Below are 21,201 nucleotides of genomic sequence, written 5' to 3'. Positions count from 1 at the left end.
TGTAAAGTTATTTTTCTGTTTTGGGAATAAACTCAGCAATTATATCTGCAATCTGAGATTATTCTGATTATTGTCTTTATTGCAATGGTGGCATTGAATTTTGAGGGTGGCACCAGAGGAAAGCTCATGAAGTATCCACAATTTAAAATATTCATATGCTGCGAATCTTTAATGTGATCCCACTTGGCTTTTATTAGGCCCGAGCACAACAGACTTATTGTTTTTGCTTCGTTTATTCTTCTTCTGACAAAGGAAGTGCCTCTTTGGGGGCCTAAACATACTCAAAAACTCACCAAAGTTAAATATTTTAATGTGGTTGGTAACCTGCGTCCAAAAATGGCTCAATAGCGCCCCCTACAAATATTTTCAATGAGGGTATTCCTTTCATTTACTTTGGCCTGGAGTAATGAAAACTGGCACACGTTTAACGCCCAGATGCACAAACATCCTTTCGACACTCTTGGCCGAACCCAACAGAAAGTCAGCCGTTTCAGATTTTTAATTCAATTTGGCATTAATTTTGGCGTTTACACACTTACTACAATATCGTACTTCTCCGACAGATTTCATGCGATCAACCTAACATTTGGTTTATGTCATGTTAGAGACTTGTCCTGTCCTATATAGATCCATATGATAATATTTGATTATAGTGCCCCTTACCGGTAACAGGATATATCAGGTTTTACATGTCAGTGTCCTGCAGCTAGCCTGTTCACCCGATTCATGTGAAATTTGGTCAGGAGGGCCTGAAGGAGTTGATGAAGCCATAGAATCAAACTTGTGAGTTTTCACCAAGGGGCGTGTCCTTGGTTTGGCGGCGAATCTCGATGCCTCGCCAAGAACCTTCAAGCAGCTGTTACTTCCATGTTTTTGCTCCAATTACTGTCAAACTTTATTTGTGTGATAAGGAACCCACCTTGAAGAGTTCTATATGTCAATATACTTTAATAGTCACAGCGCCCCCCTAGCTGTGGCAGGAAGTACCATGTTTTATACTTTGACATTCTACGCCTACATTTTTCATTTGATCCACCACAAAATTGGTCAGGGAAATCTTGAGACGCTGGTGACGCCATGTGACATATAAGCCTTTACATTGACGGTATGCATCTTGATAGAATGCCAACAAACAGGAAGGGGCTGTAATGTCACTCCACATGCTCCAATCTGCCTCAAAATGGACACGTACAGTGAGAGTCACTATGTGAAAAACAAGGACAATATTTGGCGGCTGAGGCAGGAGCATCATTTGAATGACCTGAATTCTTCCAGACCTCGTAGCTGAATCATGAGACGTGATCAGCGAGCATTCTCCGGCGCTACCTGATGGACGTCCAGTTGCGTCCCCAGCGAATGCCTCTTCCTGGGGGCGACGGGGCGAATGGGGCTGCGGCCACGTAACCTCACAGTGGTTGCCAGGCTCGGGACTGCATCATACTACATGCTTAAAAGTCTAGATCTTCTTGAGATACATCTATTTATAGGCTACAACTATGTCGCATTCTCCACTACTGTACCTCAGTAATGCTTTGTAAGTATTATATTAGTTGTCTACTCCATTAAATTTCTGAAATATATAATATAATACATTTATATAGATAAATCGATAGATAGATAGATAGATAGATAGATAGATGAAATTAAAAGGCGGCAATCAGATTAATCATTATTAAAGTATAAAATTACAATACATTTTCACCTAAGAACTTAGTAACTAATTGAGGAAATAATAAATAGATGAATCCATAATACAAATAATAATGAGTTCTACCAAATAGTTGATGCCAACTTTTATAATAATAATAATGCCTTGAATTTATAAATAGAGAAATGAGAAGATTAAAATGCTTTTTACCAATTAATGCTTAAGTAATATTGCAATCAGCAGTATATGCCACGCCCTTCAGCACATATGATTGGTTAATGTCCCGGCCAAGCGTGGCTCTCATTGGCCACGTTTTGTCAACATGCAGCGACACATATAGCCAAGTAAGGAAATACAGGAAGTTTACAATTGTAGCACAAAACACGTTTTCTTTCCCCTAATCACGACTCCAGTTACTTTTTTAAATGAAAGATAATTAACTTGTTCTCGTGCAGGAAACGCCCATCCTGAATTCAAGACTTTGGTTTTTCTCAGTCACGCCGGCTGACGTCTTATTTTGAAAATCACGTGCGAACCCAGTCTCTTCCTGGTCGGTGTGGACGGAGGGAGCCGCTGGGTGAGGTCTGTCGTTGGAGCCGAGGAAATAATGAAGGCAACCCGGGAAGTTGAGAGCGAGGAGCCGCGGGATTCGTGGCGTTAGTGCGTGTCTAAAAAAACCTCTTTGAATCCGAACACAGCTTTACGTGGACCTGCTTTCACACCCCGACTTGTCCACTAGCTGCCCCGTGTATTGCTAGCTGCTAACGCTAAATACCGAAGCACCTGTCTCCAGCCTCTTTGTTTGAGACACAGGTCCTCTTGTCCTCTTCTTTGTCGGTCCTCTGTATAAACACCAGCTCTTCTTCTCTGTCCCCTCTGTTTCCGCTGTCCTATCTGCATCGCCGGATCCGGGACAAAGAAGATGGACTGATTCCTGCCTCCGTCCGGAAATGCCTGACACGAACTGTGTCTGCGTCCCGTTGGATATTATTAACAAACCCGGATACCCGCGACAGTAAGGCATGGCGTCCTCTAAAGCTAAGGTGGGAGTCAACAGTGAGACCACCCCCGTGAAAGAGGGCAAGAGCAGCAGCATCGGTGGACCCGGAGAACCGGTTCCCGGTCACCGGATATACTGCCTGGATGACCTGGAGACCGTCGCCACCGTCGGTGAGTTCCAACTTGTCACACGTGCAAAAGTTAGAAGGTTGAAAGATCCGGGATTGGCACAGAAGGGAACCTGGGAATGTGGCACTGACAAGACAAATAAAGCATCTAAATAGTATATATATATATATATATATATATATATATATATATATATATTGAATCAAGATCACTGTGTGAAAAGTCCTAGTCTTGATGACTACTCAAAGTGCTTTTATCTTAAACTTAAACTTACTTTATTGATCCCACAAGGGGAAATTCTTTTTACACTCATGTTTTTCATTTAATACATGCATTAACCCACAATCCCACACACACACAGGGCTCAAAGACATGATGACATATGAGACATATTTTGGAGAGAGATGGTAGAGTGATGGGCAGCCCCCAGAAAAGCGCCCTATGAGCAATTGGGGGGTATGGTGCCTTGCTCAAGGGCACCTCAGCAGTGCCCAGGAGGTGAACTGGCACCTCTCCAGCTACCAGTCCACCTTCCATGCTTATGGTCCATGCTGGACTTGAACCGGCCTTCCGGTTCCCAAGCCAAATCCTTATGGACTGAGCTACTGAAGCATCTATTTTTGTTCTATGGGGTCTATGGGGGGATTGAACTTCCGACCTTATGGTTGGAGGGCGACCGCTCTACCCCTCAGCCGTAGAGTAATGTAGCGTTATCATCATAATGTTTTCACTAGTTCGTTTCATCTCAGTTGTGTGACTTGTAGTTTTCTTTACCCCAGATAAGGTCCTTTATATTCAAATATACTATAATATAATACTTAATATTCACATCGAGGGGACCCTCTTTACGGAGGCCGCCATGTTCTTTACATTAGTCCAGACTGGACAAACTAAAAACCTTTTGAGTTTTTCTGACAATTAAAGGCTACCACAGTTTCTTTTTCATGTTCAGCTGCAACATGCAACTTCAACACTAGATATCGCAAAATTCTACACACTGTACCTTTAACCATGGATTTGGAGTATTGTTACAGCCCTGTAATAAACAGCATATGCCAATAAACAAATAGCAGACATCATTAAATTAATATATGAGGTGGTAACACTTTGCACAGAGACATTGACAAGCAGAGCAGCTGCCGACCTGAACACACGAATGACAAGACAACAGACAACACAAATACCATTTTAGTGTTCACAGTTTTGATTTCTTTATAAACCAGGCTCTTAATATGGAGGAGAAGGAATGGAAGTTAGCACAGTTTCGAATGTGTCGGCTGAGTTGTTCCAATCCTGGCAGGCTCTGACAGACAAAGCAGATTGGCCAAAACCACATTGTCTTCTAAGTGTAAGACAATAACCTCTAGTTGTTGCTCTATTAGTTCTTCTTGTTTTCAATGTTATATAGGTATCGAGAAGTGGAGGAGACATATTGTTTAAAAGTGATGACATCCTTGAGGTTTCATGTCTAGAAGGGGGAAGATACACAAACACACCTGTCTTAGTCAGACTGGCCATCTGCCAGGAGGAGCTTAGCACATTGGTGGCCCCGGTTGACTCCCCAAAAATCCATAAAGTTTTTACTGTCCTCAGGAGGCAGAACTAACTGTAATTGTGGGCTTATATGTGTTTCTATCATTCGGGGAGTTCATGAGAGCCTGCCTGGGCTCACTGACCAATAACACATCCACCCTCACCAACCCAAATTCAGTGAAAGACAATGACTCATCAGTACAGTTGAAAGTCATATTCCATAAACCAGAGGCGTGGACCCCAGCCTGTTAGTGAGATAATTTTCAAAGAACTTTTAGTCCTTGTTGAAGCACTGACTTGCCTTTAATGGAGTTACTGCTTGACTTATCCACATAAGAAAAGTTTGAGTCACACCTACATCATTGGATTACACAAGCATACAAAGTGGTGAGGCAGAAGACGATGGCCTTAGTTTTCCTGTACAAAAACTATGAGCATGTTCATGTTATTTATTTTAAATTGATTTAAACAGGATTATGCAAACAACAATGCCCTACAGTTTGGAGCTATTGGAGGTGTGTTTATCCTAGCCTAGTGAGTTTAACTAGGCTGGGATAGTTTTGTTAGTGTAGTGAAATATATGTCTGTCTACTGATTAAAATAATCCATAATATTAGCATACTATGTAAGGGTGAGTTCGCTCTGGGGACAAAAAAAGTCACGACCGTTCATGATGTTGGCGCTGTTATTGAGTAGAAAACACAAAAATCTTGAATTTTAAATCTAGTGACAGCCATCAACACAATGCTAATCAGATATTACTATGAGTTCCTGTCTTTTTGCATTCATCAATCGTGAAAAACAGAATTGTTACCTAAAATATTCCCAACTACAATGTGTACTACGTTGTAATAAAAGATGTTTCCAATGACAGAGCCTTGGAATTATTAAAAACAAAAAAACACACAGAAAAATGAAATGCTCTCAATGACGCTTCAAGGTGTGCTATTCAGACAAATACATTGCCTTAACTATAAGGATTAAATGTTTGAATCAACACTTTCTCATATGGGGCAGGAAGTGTAGCCTTATATGGTATTATGCAGATTTGCTGTCTTCATGCATTTGCTTAAATATGTAGGTGGCATTCATAATGTTTCCATAATTCTGAAGCCAGACACATTTGTTGAATATGACAAAAAATAGAAAAATCTTCTTGCCTGATTATTATTATTATTATTTTTGAAGTCAGCTCTAAATTTAGAAAGAATTTAAGAAAAAAAGTCATTTGTTTTATAAAAGCCCAACTGAGAGATTAAGAGGAAGACCACTGGCTTCAACATGTTTTCTCTTTTATTCCAAAGTGATGTTGTGCTGCTGTGCCATGTGAGATCAGCTGCATGTTCTGCCGTTAACAGTCGTCTTTGCAGGCTGTGCCCATAGACAGTGTGTACTGTGCATGATAACAGACCCATTTTAGTGAATAAATTGATTAGTTGTTGCAGCCCTAGTGTGATATATAAACCTTATCTTAGGATCTTCTCAGAATTATTTTGTCTGGAAACCTTTTTAACACATCATTTTGATATTCCCCCAAATATGGTTTCAGCAGCAATGACTCTCGACTAAAGTGCTATATAGAAATGAGCTGAGTGAATCTGACGTGCATGCAGCTCTACAAGGAAGCTGAAACACCAGAGACAAGCAGCCTGGTTATTCATTGATGAGCACTTGCTGGCCAGTCAATTCTGAACCAAATGGTGTCGAGGCTTCGACCATTGCCATGATAATGAAAGTCCAAATCAGTGATCAAATGCTTATTTAATGTATTACCACAATGATCCAATAGCCCAGCACATAAGAAATAGTAATCCAGTGTTATATAGTAAACACAGAGAAACAAGACAAGAAAACTGTTAATGCTGAGTCAGTAAGGACATTTTTAATCTTAATGATAGTGACGCTGACATTGGTGAGACCCAGAGCCCCAGATATGTCAAAGGAACATATATAATGAAAGTTCACTGAGTTCTGCAAGTCATCTGAAAACTGTGTTGCAGCTCAACGGCTCCTGATGTTAGTGCTACCTAACAAAACAAAAGTTAGTACCAAAATACGTAAAATACTTATTTAAACAAAAGTGTGATTTAACTCTCCCCACTTTTAATTACAACCATTTTAGTTTTTTGAATTAAAAAGCAAAATAACGTATCTGCAGGAACAGCACAGATCTTAAGTTACCTTAGGATAAATTATACATGCTTTTAGTCTTTTACATTAGCAGAGCAGTGCTGGGTTTTTGACAGTTTAATTGTGGCACATACTGATCTTAGAAGCCAAATGGTGATAGAAATGATAGCAGGCACTAGAGTGATGACAGACCTTTTTCATTAACAGTAATAGTTGTATTTTGCAGCCAGCTCATGCTGTGTACTTTATGGAGGACATCGCAGTAGTCTGCATTAGGTTGCATGCAGAGCAACAAAGCCTTAACTTTATTTCTGTCAGGGAGGTGTGCAGCAGGGAACAACATTTATCCTGTGCCGTTTGGGAGAAAGCTGCAAGCTTATGAGCCCCATATAGAAATCCAATTTGCCCAGCCATTTTGACTGATGAGAGGGATTTGCTGCCGAAAACAAATCAGCGAAATCTCTTTTATCTGTCTGCTGTTGTTTGTCATTGAAATCATGAGGCAAATCTCGCACGATTTGATTTGCTGCTGTCACATGCCTATATGATCCGCAGAATATCAGTCAAAGTCAACTCCAACTCGAGTTTCGTTACAGCAAATACATTTTTCAACCACATCGCAATCCGAAAAAACCTAAAACATTGGGGTTTGGTGATGTGGCTTGTGTGAATCTGTTACTCAAAGTTGCATCCTGCCAGTACAGCAGGGATTTTCAGAGTTGTGTGCTGCTTGGTTGTATATTACTTACTGAAATCAGTTGTCTCTTTTTGATATAGTCTTAGTTCCAGTTGCTTTTGACCCTGCATGGTTTCTGACGACAACTTTGAGTCAGGGAATAAAAATCAAGCAGCCCTGTGTTACATAATTAAATGAAAAAGAAAAAATCTTATTGTTTTTTTTTCTCTTACCCTTTATGTCTTCAAATATGAATACAATTTAGTTCCCGTATCGTGACAGGTTTACCGAACAAAATGAAGTAGTATGCATAGTGTTTAAAATTAGCTTAGCAGAACTTTGTTGCCTGCTTCTCTACTTTGCTGCAAGCTCCAGGTTCCAGGCTACTGTGGCTGCTACTAGCTAGGGATGTCTCGATGTGAATTTTTTGTGCCACGATTATTGTCAGAGGAAATATCACGGTTCCACCATTTACACAATTATCGATACTAACAAAGGAAAAAGACACACAACAAGTAATAGCTGATAATGTAGCTGATGAACGAAAATATTTATTAGTTGGTTTTTTGGTGTAACATTTGGCTATTTAAAAGTAATTTATGTAAGCTGTTTTATTTAGTTGCCTTAGGAAGGTTGGTCCATGAATGTGTGTTTCCTGTCATCATAAGCTGTTTATCTGTATTGGACTTTTATTGTGAAAGGTCACCAAAGTTTTTTTTTGGGAGGCAGGACATCATAGTTAGATATCGTAATTTTTACGTTCTGGAAACGCAATTATCGTTAAAATCAGTTAATCCCGACATCCCTACTATTAGCATGACACACTGAAGTCTCTTTGTGGACTGTTGGCCACAATTTCTGTGGTTCCAACATGAGTCTGACAGTTTGATGATAAGACAATGCAAAGTCAATGGAGTACTTTTTTGTGTTCAACATTCCAAGGAAGTTGCACTGTAACATTAACTTAAATTGTTATCACCAAACTGTAGGATGGAAGGGAAAATTGTTAGTGACTGAGCCAATGAAAGTTTATATTCCATTGCTGTTAATTTTCTCAGAGGCCCTAGATTTTTAGAAAAAATAAAATACTGAGGGTATTATAAACCCATTTTGCAACCATTTGGTATCAATCATAATTTTTTCTTCAAACGTGATCTTTTAACCATTATGTGCCAGCATTTGAGATCTGTATCACAAATGAATTTGAATTTATTAATTCATGTATAATTTATTTATTAAACAAGGTGTGGTAGGATTCCTCTCATGGACAGGAGGAAAAAAAAAATTTCTCAGCAACTTCGACGAAAAGGGTCTTGCTTAAGTGGTGTACTGCTCTTTGCGTTGCCATGGAAACTCCAATCGGCCCCGAGACAAAGGTTCATTGTAGGTAAAGCGGAGGAACGAGACAGTCAGCATTTTTTTCAGGAAGTTGCAGCAGTTCCAAGTCTGACTCACAGTGGCTGTTATATCACACATTGTCATCAGCCATTTATTGTCACATCTGTGGCATAGGAATGAAATGCCAAAACTTTCTCCTCATTCCTATAAGATTTCCATAAATGCTGGCTCTCGTCTGTATAGCCAGACATTACTATTATCAGCCCACTACTTTTATTTCAAGTCACGGCACTGTCTCTTGTTATAAGCCTATAACTATGACACTTTAATTGGGTGAAGGATATTGGTCATCGTATATCTGGACCTTAAAGGTATAGTTCACCTCCCCCTAGTTCTCCTGTGTGCTGTGGGTTCCTGTCACGGTGGTTAATGCACATCCCTCCTTCCCTTCCTCAGGCACAGGAACTTTTGGCCGAGTCTTCCTGGTCAAGGACAAGAAGAGCAGGGCCTTCTATGCCCTGAAGCAGATGAAGATCCCTGACGTGATCCGACTGAAGCAGGAGCAGCATGTCCACAATGAGAAGGAGGTGCTGTCAGAGGTCAACTACCCTTTCCTCATCCGACTGTGAGTCCACAGGCAGTCTTACTCACCAAATCCCTGAAGCCTGGGGTATGATCCATTGGGTGTACCTTTCCAAGGAAAAAGGTCAAAGTTCATTGTCTGTTAGGAATCCCAACACATTGATACCAATGACAAACACAGATCCACAATCACCTTATAGTCATCCCATAACTCTAGTTTTTTACCGTTGTGCCTTTTCTGGGGCATAAAGAATTATCACAAAGGAAAATTGTTCTACACTGTAAAAAAAAGATCTTTCTATTAATTCCAGAAATCAGTGTGCATGTGGAATGCAGCAAGTGAACTGTTCATCTTGCCGGCTTCACACTTTCTGTGGTCCGTAAGGAGCATGATGCGAGAGACAGCACCACACTGCAATTGAAAATCAAAAATCCATCTTTCTGTCTATATGTATGTGGAACACATATCTAGAGAAATGTTCATATCAGTGCTTTTTCCATTAAATGTGTATTGTTAAGGAAGGAAATGCAGTTTTAAATTTGGTGCAAGTTGGAGACGCATTTACAACAATGGCAATGACAACTAATTCTCTAGTACTGGGTTCCTACTTCGAATAAACAGTAGCTTTGGTGCGGCTTCAGTGTGCCATCCAATCATTTTGACATATAAAACGATTGAATGAGCTTGTTCCAGCCCTACCTCTCCCTTGGATAACTTTTTGCTTTTCAGTTATTTATTGCTTTATTTGTTACTGTATGTAAAAAGAATTTTAGGGGTCGCAGAATAATGCTTGAACTAGATCACCTACCCTGCCTATAAATGACATGAGGAAAAGATTATTTCGTCTGATGAGTCAAACTTAACCTTTTGTGTGTATAAGTAGCTTGTAAAAACTAACCCAGGAACATTTAAAATACAAGCAAAGGGACTTCTACAAAGTACTGAATTGATGGTCCAAATATAGATTGATACTAATAATTGAGCTCTTAAATAAATTTAAAAAATGCCATAAAATATGTTTTCACATCAACATCATAAAAACAGACTTAAAGAGTTAATGAGGAATTTTTCTGATGTTTGTTCTTGGGTACATAGCTGTATGTACCATATGTTAAGAAATAAAACGGATGGCAGACTGGTAAAGCAAAATTGCTTTCGAAAAAAGAAAATGCAAAAGGAAGTATGGAGACAAAATAGCAGTGTAGCAGTAATTGCCTTTGTGGCCAGCAGCCAGCACTAATGGAAAGCGCTGGAGCCTTCTCCATCTTCATCAGTGACAGAGCTCTCTTGTTTTTATTTCTCTGAAGTGCCCTTACTGCTGAAGTAGTTGTTACATACTGCTCCAAACCACACTTGGGGATAAAAGATACCACCTCTGATTTTATCTGATTTCCTCGACTCAACAGACAGTGCTTTAACACTTGTTACCGCCAATGTACATGGAGGACAACTGTGGATTGAAGAAGGCTTTTCCTTATGTTTAGCTATTCCACCTGTATATCTTGTCTATTAATTCTTAGGTTCTGGACTCACCATGATGAGCGTTTCCTCTACATGCTGATGGACTATGTGCCAGGAGGTGAACTGTTCAGCTACCTACGCAGCCGTGGGCGCTTCAGCAACAACACAGGCCTCTTCTATACTTCTGAGATTGTATGTGCCATTGAGTACCTACACTCCAAAGAAATCGTCTACCGTGACCTGAAGCCTGAGAACATCCTGCTGGACAGCGAAGGGCACATCCGCCTTACAGACTTCGGATTCGCAAAGAAGCTCTCTGACAGGTAATAGAAACAATATTAGTATCCAGTAACCCTAACCCCCACTATTACAGCATAATGTAAATTAACCTAAAACAATGAATCAAGTGAAAGAGTTCAATTTAAGACACAAAGATGATTCTTATTATTCTGAGCTCAGGCACATCAGTCCTGACTCTAATCTGGGAGATTATGTAGAATGGAAATGCTACAATGAGACTAGAAGTCCAGGAACTTGGTTCAGAGCTCCGAATTTACTTTCCCACAAGATGAAGATACATGGCATCGATACACAAAAACTCTCGGGCAGATAGAAAGGTCCCCACCCCACAGACAAAATGACTGAATGCCTCAAACAATAGCTTTAAATATGTTTGGGTAAAACCATCCCTTAAATAGAAAAGGTAAAATTAAAACAATTAAAGCGAACAAGATATTAGTGGAAGTGTCTTTCAAATTATACATTAAAGTTACAGTGTGTAGAATTTTGTGATATCTAGTGTTTAAGTTACAACTGAACACCCCTCACCTCACCCTCTCCTTCCAAACATGAAAAAGAACCTGAGGTAGCTTCAGATGTCATAAAAACTCAAAGGGTGTTTAGTTTGTCCAGTCTGGACTAATGTAAAAAACATGGCGGCCTCCGTTGAGAGGGTCCCCTCGATGTAAATATAAAGTATTTAAATATAAAGGGCCTTTTCTGGGGTAAAGAAAACTACAATTTATAGATTTAGATGAAACAAACTAGTGAAAAACTAAATGAGAATTATTGTATATTAAATTTCTGCCAATAGTTCCCTTTCACCTAAATCTTACACACTGGACCTTTAAAGAGTACAATAATTCTGCAACAAATGAATAAGACTAGAGAATTGGGAGCAATCACTCCCTCTCCTGACTGGTGGTGTGATGCACTCGGGATGAATCAGTTACTGGTTTCACGATTGAATTTCCTGACGGTAAGTATCACCATGTTAAATTTAAATTATAAGTAAAACTGCAGTTGATTGCCACAGTGTGAAGCTCATGGTAAAAAGCTGTCCAGCATCAACCACAGTGAGCAACGGTGTCCGAGGCACAGGCGCGCTGGTGCGACGTTGGGTTGTTATGTGAAAGTTTAGGAGTCACGTATTCAAACATAAGAAATAGATTTCTGCTGCAACAAAAGCATCGCTATACCGGGATGATTTGATTGATGCTGTCGAGGATCTACCAAAGTCAGCAAGTCTCCAAGATGCAGGCACAGCAAGGGCAGGGAAAACTGTTAGTATTTGCTGGGCATAGCTAACAAACGCTCACATTCACCGTCATCAAATTGCGTTTGTTTAACAAATACTCATATTTTGCTGCCAGGAAAACTCAAACTGTGGTGCTACCAGTTTGGAATTCTCCCAAAACTCATGTGGCTGTATAAAAATTCCTATCAGCAAAGTGGAAATCTGAAAGAATGATCAGTGCACATGTGAAACAGTGGACTTCTGAGGTGAACTGGAATTACCGGTTGCAAGTAAAAAATTCAAATGCACAAAAGCAAAGCTTGTTATGACACTCACCAGATCTGAAGATGCAGTTATTGAAACAGCTGCCCCCCTGGTGACACAATTGGAGACCTGATTGCAAAGATTTGGTCTGCTTTAGTTTTGTAATTCACTTGTCTGTTACCTGTTGCTCTGATTTGTTTTTTTATTTATAAGCAAAGTTTGATTTGAGTTTGTAATAGCAACATATAAATGCTTTTCATTGTAATACATTTATTAAATACGATGGCATAATAGAGCTCTGGTTGGTTAAAAAAATAGAGAAGAGAGTTGGGGGAAGATGAAGTAATATTGATAAGTTTTTCATTTAGTACCTCGGTGTACTTCCATGTTTTTTAATGTATTTCCGGTTCAGTTCGGTAACATGGAAACCCTGATAATGGAGCGGTTAATAGATTTTTACTTGGAGCTTGGCCTCAAATATAAAATAAATATAAAAATATGATTTGCATCATGTACTTTATGAAAAAAATTACACAGTTTCATTTTCTGACGAACGATGACGATAAAACTATTATCTATAACTATAACGATAGAAAAAGTGACAGCATAGTAGAACTAGCGGACTCACTAATGAAAAGGAATAATTCTAAAGAAGCTCCAGAGCAACAAATGGCAAAGCTAACAGCCCATTCAAAACAGGCAGGTTTAGAACTGGCACTACACTAGTAATTTAAAGATTCATTCAATCATGAGACCCACCTGATTGATGGCAGATCATTTAAACAGTCCAGTACTTTGTAAATGTTTGTGGCATCTTTTTTAGATAACTCCACATAAGATCTATGTAGTATCCTGGCGTTGCGGTTTATTTCCACTATGTCAGCATTTTGTGTGGCTGCTGCGGAATGACAGATGGGAATACACTGCTCTCAGCCCCGAGCGTTTGATGCTTGATTGATTGTCAGTAGAAAGTGAATGACAGAGCAGCTGTCAGTCCACACTGATCTGATCTCATACTGTACATTCCCTCACAGAATGTGCAGAGCGAGCTACATTGAATTTAGCTTCGGTCAATGGAGAAAGTCGTAAAAGTTGAAATTGAGATCGGAAGAAAAATATCTGGACTTTTTGTATCGTGGCGGTCATCCTATCTCACATGATTCATTCTCAGGCCACAGCTACACTTTGTATTGGTTTTGGGGGTGCTGGTGTTGGTTTCATTTTCAAAGCCTTTGTCTAGTTCTCGCCGAAGGCCTCACAAGTCCACGATGTTGTATATAAGACATGAAAGGACACGGCACATGTAGAAGGGTAGCTTTATGCGGTACTAATTAGGCCCCGTGGCAATCGTATCCGTTTCAGAACATTTTAAATCCAACCTTGATCTTTACTGTCTGTCTGGAGACAAATATCAATAATGACAAATCCAACACTGGATGTTTTCTGTCATTATTTATCCATTTCTCTGTGTTGAAAACAATTATTGTTGTTGTAACCATGGTTGTTAGCTGTCAACCAGCAATCCCACAATGCCTTGGGTTGAGTCCGTCAACCAATCGGAGGCTTTGTTTCTGTGTGTTGTGGCTCTGATCTCAACCACTCAATTGAATATGAGTTTGAACCCATCCTGGTATCTATAGATTATATTATATAGACTATGGTAGAAGTGTGATGTGGCTCTGTTACAATCAAGTCTTTGTCTAGGAGGAAGGAAGTAGAGTTGTGATGTTCACGAACGAACCAAATCTTTTGACCGGCGCAGTAACATGAACGATGGGAACCGAGTCGCGTTTGGTTGGGAGCCGTTCTTTTTTTTTTTTTTTTTTTTTCTCCCTGAGTTCACACCTATGGTTCACAGTTGCTCACACAAGCTCCTCCACTGAGTGAGACGGAGAGAGCATGGGGAGGAGCGCTTATTTCATTTGCATTGCATATGAAATAAGCGCAACAAGTTGTTGCAACAAGTTGTTGCAACAAGCAACAACTTGCATGACTGATGATGAAGTGGAGAGTGCCAGTACTTCTCCACATCAGGCAGACATAGGTGTTGCCTGAATAACATAAGTCAAAGTAGTTTTACACACATACACACACTTTATACAAAGGGGAAATAGTGATCTCACTGTCAACTCAGAGGGATATGGCAGTGGAATATTTACAATGAATCCATATCAGACTTTAAAATCTTGTCCACACATGTCAAATGAAGCCATAATGAATATTTCAGAATAATTCAAACTCAAATATTGGTGGGAAATCTGAGTTCAAAATTATTCTGATCCAAATCTCATCCCATCATTCATCCCTGTGATTATTTCCAGGATAAAATGAATTAACCCCAGGCTGGCTTCTTAAAAATAAATAAATGAGCCAGTCTTTTGAATCGCTCTTTGAAATGAACGGTTCCCAAAGATCCGGCTCCCTCCAAAGAGCCATAAATCCCATCTCTAGAAGGAAGCAACACAGCTCTTAATTGTTAAAGTGCAAAATAATTTACATAAACAACAATAAACAGTGACCAAAAATTCAGGCACAAAGGGTTAAGGGCAGAGGATGACACCAACTCATAAACTGAGCAAAAAGCCAGCCCTCTTCCTGATCTCTGGCCCGACTCCCCTGACTGATGGTTTCACACAAAAAGAAAAACTGTCTGCTTATTGTCGGTCGCCACCCATTGGCCACCAATTGGCCACCGCCACCCATTGGCTACCGCCACCCATTGGCTACCGCCACCCATTGACCACCCATTGGCCTAGTGAATTAACAAAAGGAGTCTAAGTGAAGTGTAGAATGAAATAAAGAAAAAAACAAACTAAACTATAGCCCACTAAACAAACCCTTAATCACACGTGCCTCACAAGTTACCATTCATCAACAATCCTAGAGCAAACCAATACTTGTTTCCAAAACGAGATGCACTGAGGCGAACTGATCAAGTGGGATCTCAGTCGCCCTACTCGACATCGCACAGGGTTTCTTGTACTCTTGCCCACAAGGACAAGACAGCCAGATTGGTCGCTGCGTCATTGGCCTGTGGGCAGTGCAGGGCGACGCTCCAGGAGGAATCCCCTGTAGGTGCGTCGGGTGGAGGAGTGCTTCACCTGTGGGTAAATAAGAGAGACTCCCCCACATCTTAATCAGTGACAAGGAAAACGCTGAGGGCCTCAACAGGCCCTTTTTCTCATTGCAGATATAGAAACTGTGTTGAGGCAGGGCTTAACAGCTGCTATAAATAAAAACGGAGGGACACATCTTTAAAAAAAAAGTCAATAGTTTAAGATGTGTGTTGGTTAGAATTTTTATTTTCTCCTGATTGTGTTATTTGAAATTTACGTTTCTATGAGATTCAATTCTGTCCAACTCAATTATGACAGCCCTGGCTGTTCTGAAAAAAAAAAAGATGGATATAAGTTGATTGATTGAGGATACCATTATAACACAAGGAGACCAGGAGCAACAAACATGGGGGAAAAAATGGTTTAGACTCCAGATGGTTAATTTTAAGTTAGAAAGAAGAATTAAAATGTTTCTCAACCTTGAAGTCGGGTAAATATGAGGGGTCATGTGTTTTTTCTGACCTTTTAAAGTGGTTCTGTTAAAGGTACAGTTTGTAGAATTTAGTGATATCTAGTGTTGAAGTTGCATGTTGCAGCTGAACATCCCTCACCTCACCCTCTCCTTCCAAACAAAAAAAAGAAATAGACACTGAATAATTAAAACACCGCAGCTTCAGGACAAACGCGAAAGGTCTGAGTCTCTGTTGGGCTTCCCCCTCACTCCCCCTCTGACCTGCGCTCACTTTACATCCTTTTAATAATAAACACCTTATTATTATTGTTATTATTATTATATACAGTTATTAGGACACGTACAGGACATTTACTTTGTGTTTGTTTGATTCTCCAGAGTTTATGAGACAAATGTTTAAACCTGCGACACAACACGAAACGTGACGTGACGCGCGCACACACACACACACACACACACACACACACACACACACACACAATGCCCCGTTATTAACATGAATATGAATTCAGCAGGTTTTTATAAACATCAGTTCTAAGTGTGACGAGCAGAAAACATCAGAGGAGCAGAATCACTTGTTGACCAGCGGATTAATGCGCCTCAGTGCAGTGGCACTGATTTAATTTAAGATAAGATAAAATAAAACTTTATTAATCCGCACCGGGGAAATTCAGTTGTTACAGCAGCAGGCATGTCAGAATGAGGTATAAGTATTAATAAATATAAAAAGGAATAAAAATTCAATAAAAAAAAAATCTATGTATGTACATTATTTACACCTTTTTACTATAGTGGTTTGTATGAAATGTTTATACATAAGAACGCTGTACATAAACTCCAAATATATATCTATATCAACTGATATGAAAAAAATCATTGTGGTAAGATATTTTCCCATATCACCCAGCCCTAAATCAGTTAAGATTTTTAATTTGAATAATTATTTTATCAAGATCAGATGTGTGATTTAAGTGGGGGGCGGGGGGTTTAAGCAGTGTATTTGCTGGATCTGGTCGCAAACATTTTATTTTCACGCAGTTAATGTTCACATTGTACTACTGCGAAACTAGTAGTGTTTAACAGTGGAGCTATTTGAAAGGAAGCATCCTCCTTCATCCATATTTTGTGTGTGTGTGTGTTCGGTGTCCTTGAAAAGCTCATATTATCCTTTGGGAATTCGAGGGAATCCTCTCAACTCCAAGCGACCATGACAGTTGCACTGAAGGACAAACTCTGACTGATGTCATTTACTCTGAATTAGAATCACAGCGAGGGAGGCCTCTCGGTGACCACAACAGAATTGGAAAGATGCACTGTAGAGGAAAAGAGACAGCTTTCCATCTACACTACGTTCTCATCACTGCACTGTCTCTCCCCAGTGTTTCACCCAGCACTTTGTTGACCCTTCGCTGACATGTAAACATAATGGAGTGAGATTACATTTTCCCCCAGACTGAGAAAGCAAAACAGATGGGGAGTAGATACCTCTCTAATGTACAAGTGACCCACTTATATAAATGGAGGGTAGCAGAATTGCCTGGGATAGGAACACAGTTACCTCATTGCTGCCTGTTCTCTTGTACTTTCTATGCTCAGGGTGTGATGGAGTGCCATCAAGGCCGGCCTCATGCTACCACAGTGTCCCCTGCTGGCAAACAAACCCATCAACACACTTAAACATGAAGCCATGTATGATATCAGACAACAACAGCACATTATTTCCTCCGGCCTCACCTCTGTCTATCAAGTACCGAGGCTTTATTCCCCTGACATCAACAGCCTCCTAATTCTACACCTGGACCAACATCATTTCCATACAAATCACTGTTGCCATAGCAACTGGCCCAAAAGAGGTCATTACCCAGGTGATATCAGTGACAGGCGATGAAAGGCTGGCGCTGGGCCAAGTGCTCTTCATCAGAGGACAAGTGTCTGAGAGGGAACAGTGTGCACGTTTGTTTCACATGCAGTGTCAATCAGCTGCTCTGTCAGCCCCGAGTGAGCCAGAGACAGAATCTGCCTCCACCTGCGGTGTTGTTCTTCACTTCTCATCCATCACTTGTATCTGGGCTCAAGCCCTAATTACATGTTCATCCTGTGGCTGCCCAGCAAGTCGTGACTGCCTCTTCCAAATCCATTACTGCTGCAGCCATAGCCAGGTCCTGTATCCTCATCGTACTATAACAGATAACACGACCAGGTCGGCTGTCACAGGCAGATCACTTTACCTGCGTGTTGTCTTACCCATGCAATAAGAGCTTCTCTTCTTACACACAGTATAAAATGTGCAGATGTATGCCGAGAAAACGGAAGATCACTTATCACCTGTCGAACAGTACTGGCCACATCACGCTAACAAGAATTGACAATGTGAAGGGTGCTTATGTTTTTACATAGGCACAGGGACGGGTCTAAACGTATTAACGTTGGCAGCCTACCTTCCTGGCACTGTGTCCGCACTTTCAGAAACGTTATAAATATGTAATTGTTCGAATCCCGAACACAACAGACAATATATATAAAATGTATTGACATATTACTTATATTCTATTTGAGCACATAAGCTGATGATACATAAATCACCCGCATTACATTTTTCATAATAATTGTCACAAACTCTTTTTTCATTTGATCAAACTATTACATTTTTGAATTCTTTAATTAAGAAAAGAAATTGCAGCTTAATCAATAGTAAAGATTCTTGATACAGTCTGTCACTTTTTATACACCTCCTGTTCATCAATCAAAATCATTCAAAATACTCAGTAATGTATAATATAATACTCTAATCTAATTGTTTATGCATAACCTTAGGCTTCCAAAAATCAGACAAAGAGAATCTAATGATGCTCACAGAATAAAACGTTGCTTTTATTTCAACAAAGACACTTTGAAACACACATTTCAAAGTCATCTGCTTCTGTCTGATCAGGACCTGGACTCTGTGTGGAACTCCTGAGTACCTGGCCCCTGAAGTCATCCAAAGCAAAGGCCATGGCAGAGCAGTGGACTGGTGGGCTCTAGGCATCCTCATCTTTGAAATGCTGGCAGGGTAAGTGCTACACCAGACTCCACCCATGCGGAACATCGGGGGGCGCTCTCCTCCGCCACAGCAGCAGAGCCCGCAACAAACACTGACAACTGCAGTCAGGTTTTGAGGCATTTGACCATTTCTTTTGCAGAATGGTTATGTGGAGAGTGGCAGACTGGAAGATGCTGCTGTGCACAATGTCTCTGAGAGAGATCAGAGAAGTGTTCCCGCACACACATAAACAAACAGGGGGAACAACTTCAGCAAACTGCTTTCAGTCAATCTGTTCAAACTGATTGTGACAATTAAATCCGAAAAAAGGGAATAACATCAGAAAATCCAATCATATCTAACTCAGAACCCTGAACCACTTCCCTGCAGTAAATCCTCCCGTTGTGAAGATCAGTTGTATGATGTGTGTGATCAAAATTAATTTTATACAAGATAATGGTGTGCATTTTTAAATTCTATATTTGTGTAGTAATATCGACAACCTTTTATTCATGAAAAAGAGGGAGATTTTTGAAGTGTAAAGTCACATTAGAATATCTGCCTTAAAATGGAATTTGCAAGGTATGGTATGTAATGATTTGGACTACTTGCATCATTATTGTGACAGTCACACAATTAAGCGACCTAAAGTAGACTGAACTCACCCTGACAGCTCTGTTATTGTGAGGATAGAGACCAGGACCAGGTCATTGCCCCTTATTACCCACAATTAGAATTGAAATGAGGAAACACAAAGATAAAACTGAATTTGCAGCTCATTTCATCTTTTACATTTCTGCTATGATTTTGCTTTTTTACATGTCTAGATGCTTAAATTATTAACATCAGAACAGATTCTTAATTCTTTGACCTGACATTTGTATGACAGTTGAGTTTCCTGTGCTTTAACATGACTAGTGTGTTTATTATACCATAACATACAAACTTGAATCCAGCTTAGCTGACTTTCAATAAGACTTTATCTCCATCTGCAAATTATGTAGCAATGTCCTGTTGTTTTGATGCTAATATATAATGTTACAGTTTTTCATGACTTTAAAGGTGAAGTAACACTATGTAACATGTTTGCAGTTAGCTTTGTGTTTTTCTTCCCAGTGATTTTTGCTTTAGAGCTTCTCTCCTTCCAAAATGACACTCGCTTTTTCCTTCAATGACAGTGTATTTTAAGTGCATCCAGCTGCCAGCCCATTTTGTTGTTTCCTCTTTATTGTTTGTTATCTGATCTCTAACACTCTTAGTGTTTAAATGCTTATCTGGGTCCAGTCGACCGAAAAGGCGGGCAAAGAGGAAGAGAAATGTGCAGCAAAGCCACACAAAGAAGGACATCTATATCAAGTTATTTATTAAATGTATCTCATCTTTTTAGTTTTTACTCTCATCCATGATATTGCACGTTGTAGTCACAGTTATAATGTAAGTACATCTCATCGTCATCTAGGTATAGTCATGGGAAAAAGTTGTTGAAATGAAAATTAACACTAGTAGTGGATACAATAGCATATAGACTATAGTCTATATTGTTTTATATTCCTTACCCTTAACTTATTACTTGCTGAGGTTTTTTTTTACTCTTGCTGCTGTAATTTACTAATTAACCCTCATATTGGACTTCTTATCTTATAGAGAGTAGAACAGTGGAGGACTCTATAAATGGAATGGAAGAATTATCTATTAATCGTGTCGCTGTTATTGTATAAGTGTGTCAGATATATCCATTGCATGCTTGTAGCATACTGCAGAGCAGCAATAACAATGAATGTCATTCATTGTTATTGACGGAGAGCAATGACGTTGATCCCCTTAAGAAATCTCTCGAGTTTATTCTGCTGTTCTCCGTCATCCGCAGTGAATGATGTCTGTGCCTCGTTGGTGTTCTGAGAGAACAAGCCTGAAGGTTGAGATTGACTTTGATTGAGACTTTGTTATTGGGACACAATAAGTGATATTCTATAATCCCACTGGTAATTAATCGAGCCAGTACAATAGCGTTGCCCTGCCTGCAAATTGTATGCTATCCCTTGGCAAAATTCACCAGTTTTGTTTCTATATTGACTTTTTTCATACATAATAAGAACACAAAAAATACATCATGACCACCCTCAAAATGGTGTTGCATCTTGGCTTAATCTATCCAGGCTTGTAAATATCTAGATTTGTCCCTCCAGCCCAGATCAATAGAGGAATGGTTTTTCAGAGAACCCACTTCCTTCAGAAGACATTAACACTATATTGAGGGTATATTGACATAAGCAGCCATTTAAAGTGCAGCATTCCCTCTCTTTTTGGTTATTTTTTGGTCCCCACAACCTCCTGAGGGAAATATCTGGCTTTCTCTCCACCAAATGCTCCGCCA

General features: G+C 39.8%; 1 protein-coding gene across 2 annotated transcripts in view; it reads left to right on the top strand.

Annotated features, from left to right (window-relative positions):
• Window positions 1-2,182: 2,182 nt before the first annotated feature.
• Window positions 2,183-21,201, top strand: part of prkx (protein kinase X-linked) — a 32,692-nt gene continuing 13,673 nt past the window's right edge. The window contains exons 1-5 of one of the 2 annotated variants that reach the window (XM_020103858.2): window positions 2,183-2,308; window positions 2,568-2,818; window positions 8,910-9,078; window positions 10,557-10,820; window positions 18,738-18,857. In XM_020103858.2, coding sequence (XP_019959417.1) covers window positions 2,671-2,818; window positions 8,910-9,078; window positions 10,557-10,820; window positions 18,738-18,857 — 701 coding nt within the window. In that variant the 5' untranslated portion in view covers window positions 2,183-2,308; window positions 2,568-2,670. Of the gene's footprint in view, window positions 2,819-8,909; window positions 9,079-10,556; window positions 10,821-18,737; window positions 18,858-21,201 lie in introns of both variants that reach the window. The other variant, XM_020103857.2, reaches the window with a different exon arrangement.

The sequence above is a fragment of the Paralichthys olivaceus genome, chromosome 24, assembly GCF_024713975.1.
Source record: "Paralichthys olivaceus isolate ysfri-2021 chromosome 24, ASM2471397v2, whole genome shotgun sequence".
NCBI classification, from domain to species: domain Eukaryota; kingdom Metazoa; phylum Chordata; class Actinopteri; order Pleuronectiformes; family Paralichthyidae; genus Paralichthys; species Paralichthys olivaceus.
The sequence above is the reverse complement of the archived record's forward strand: the minus strand, read 5'-3'. Positions and strand labels throughout refer to the sequence as shown.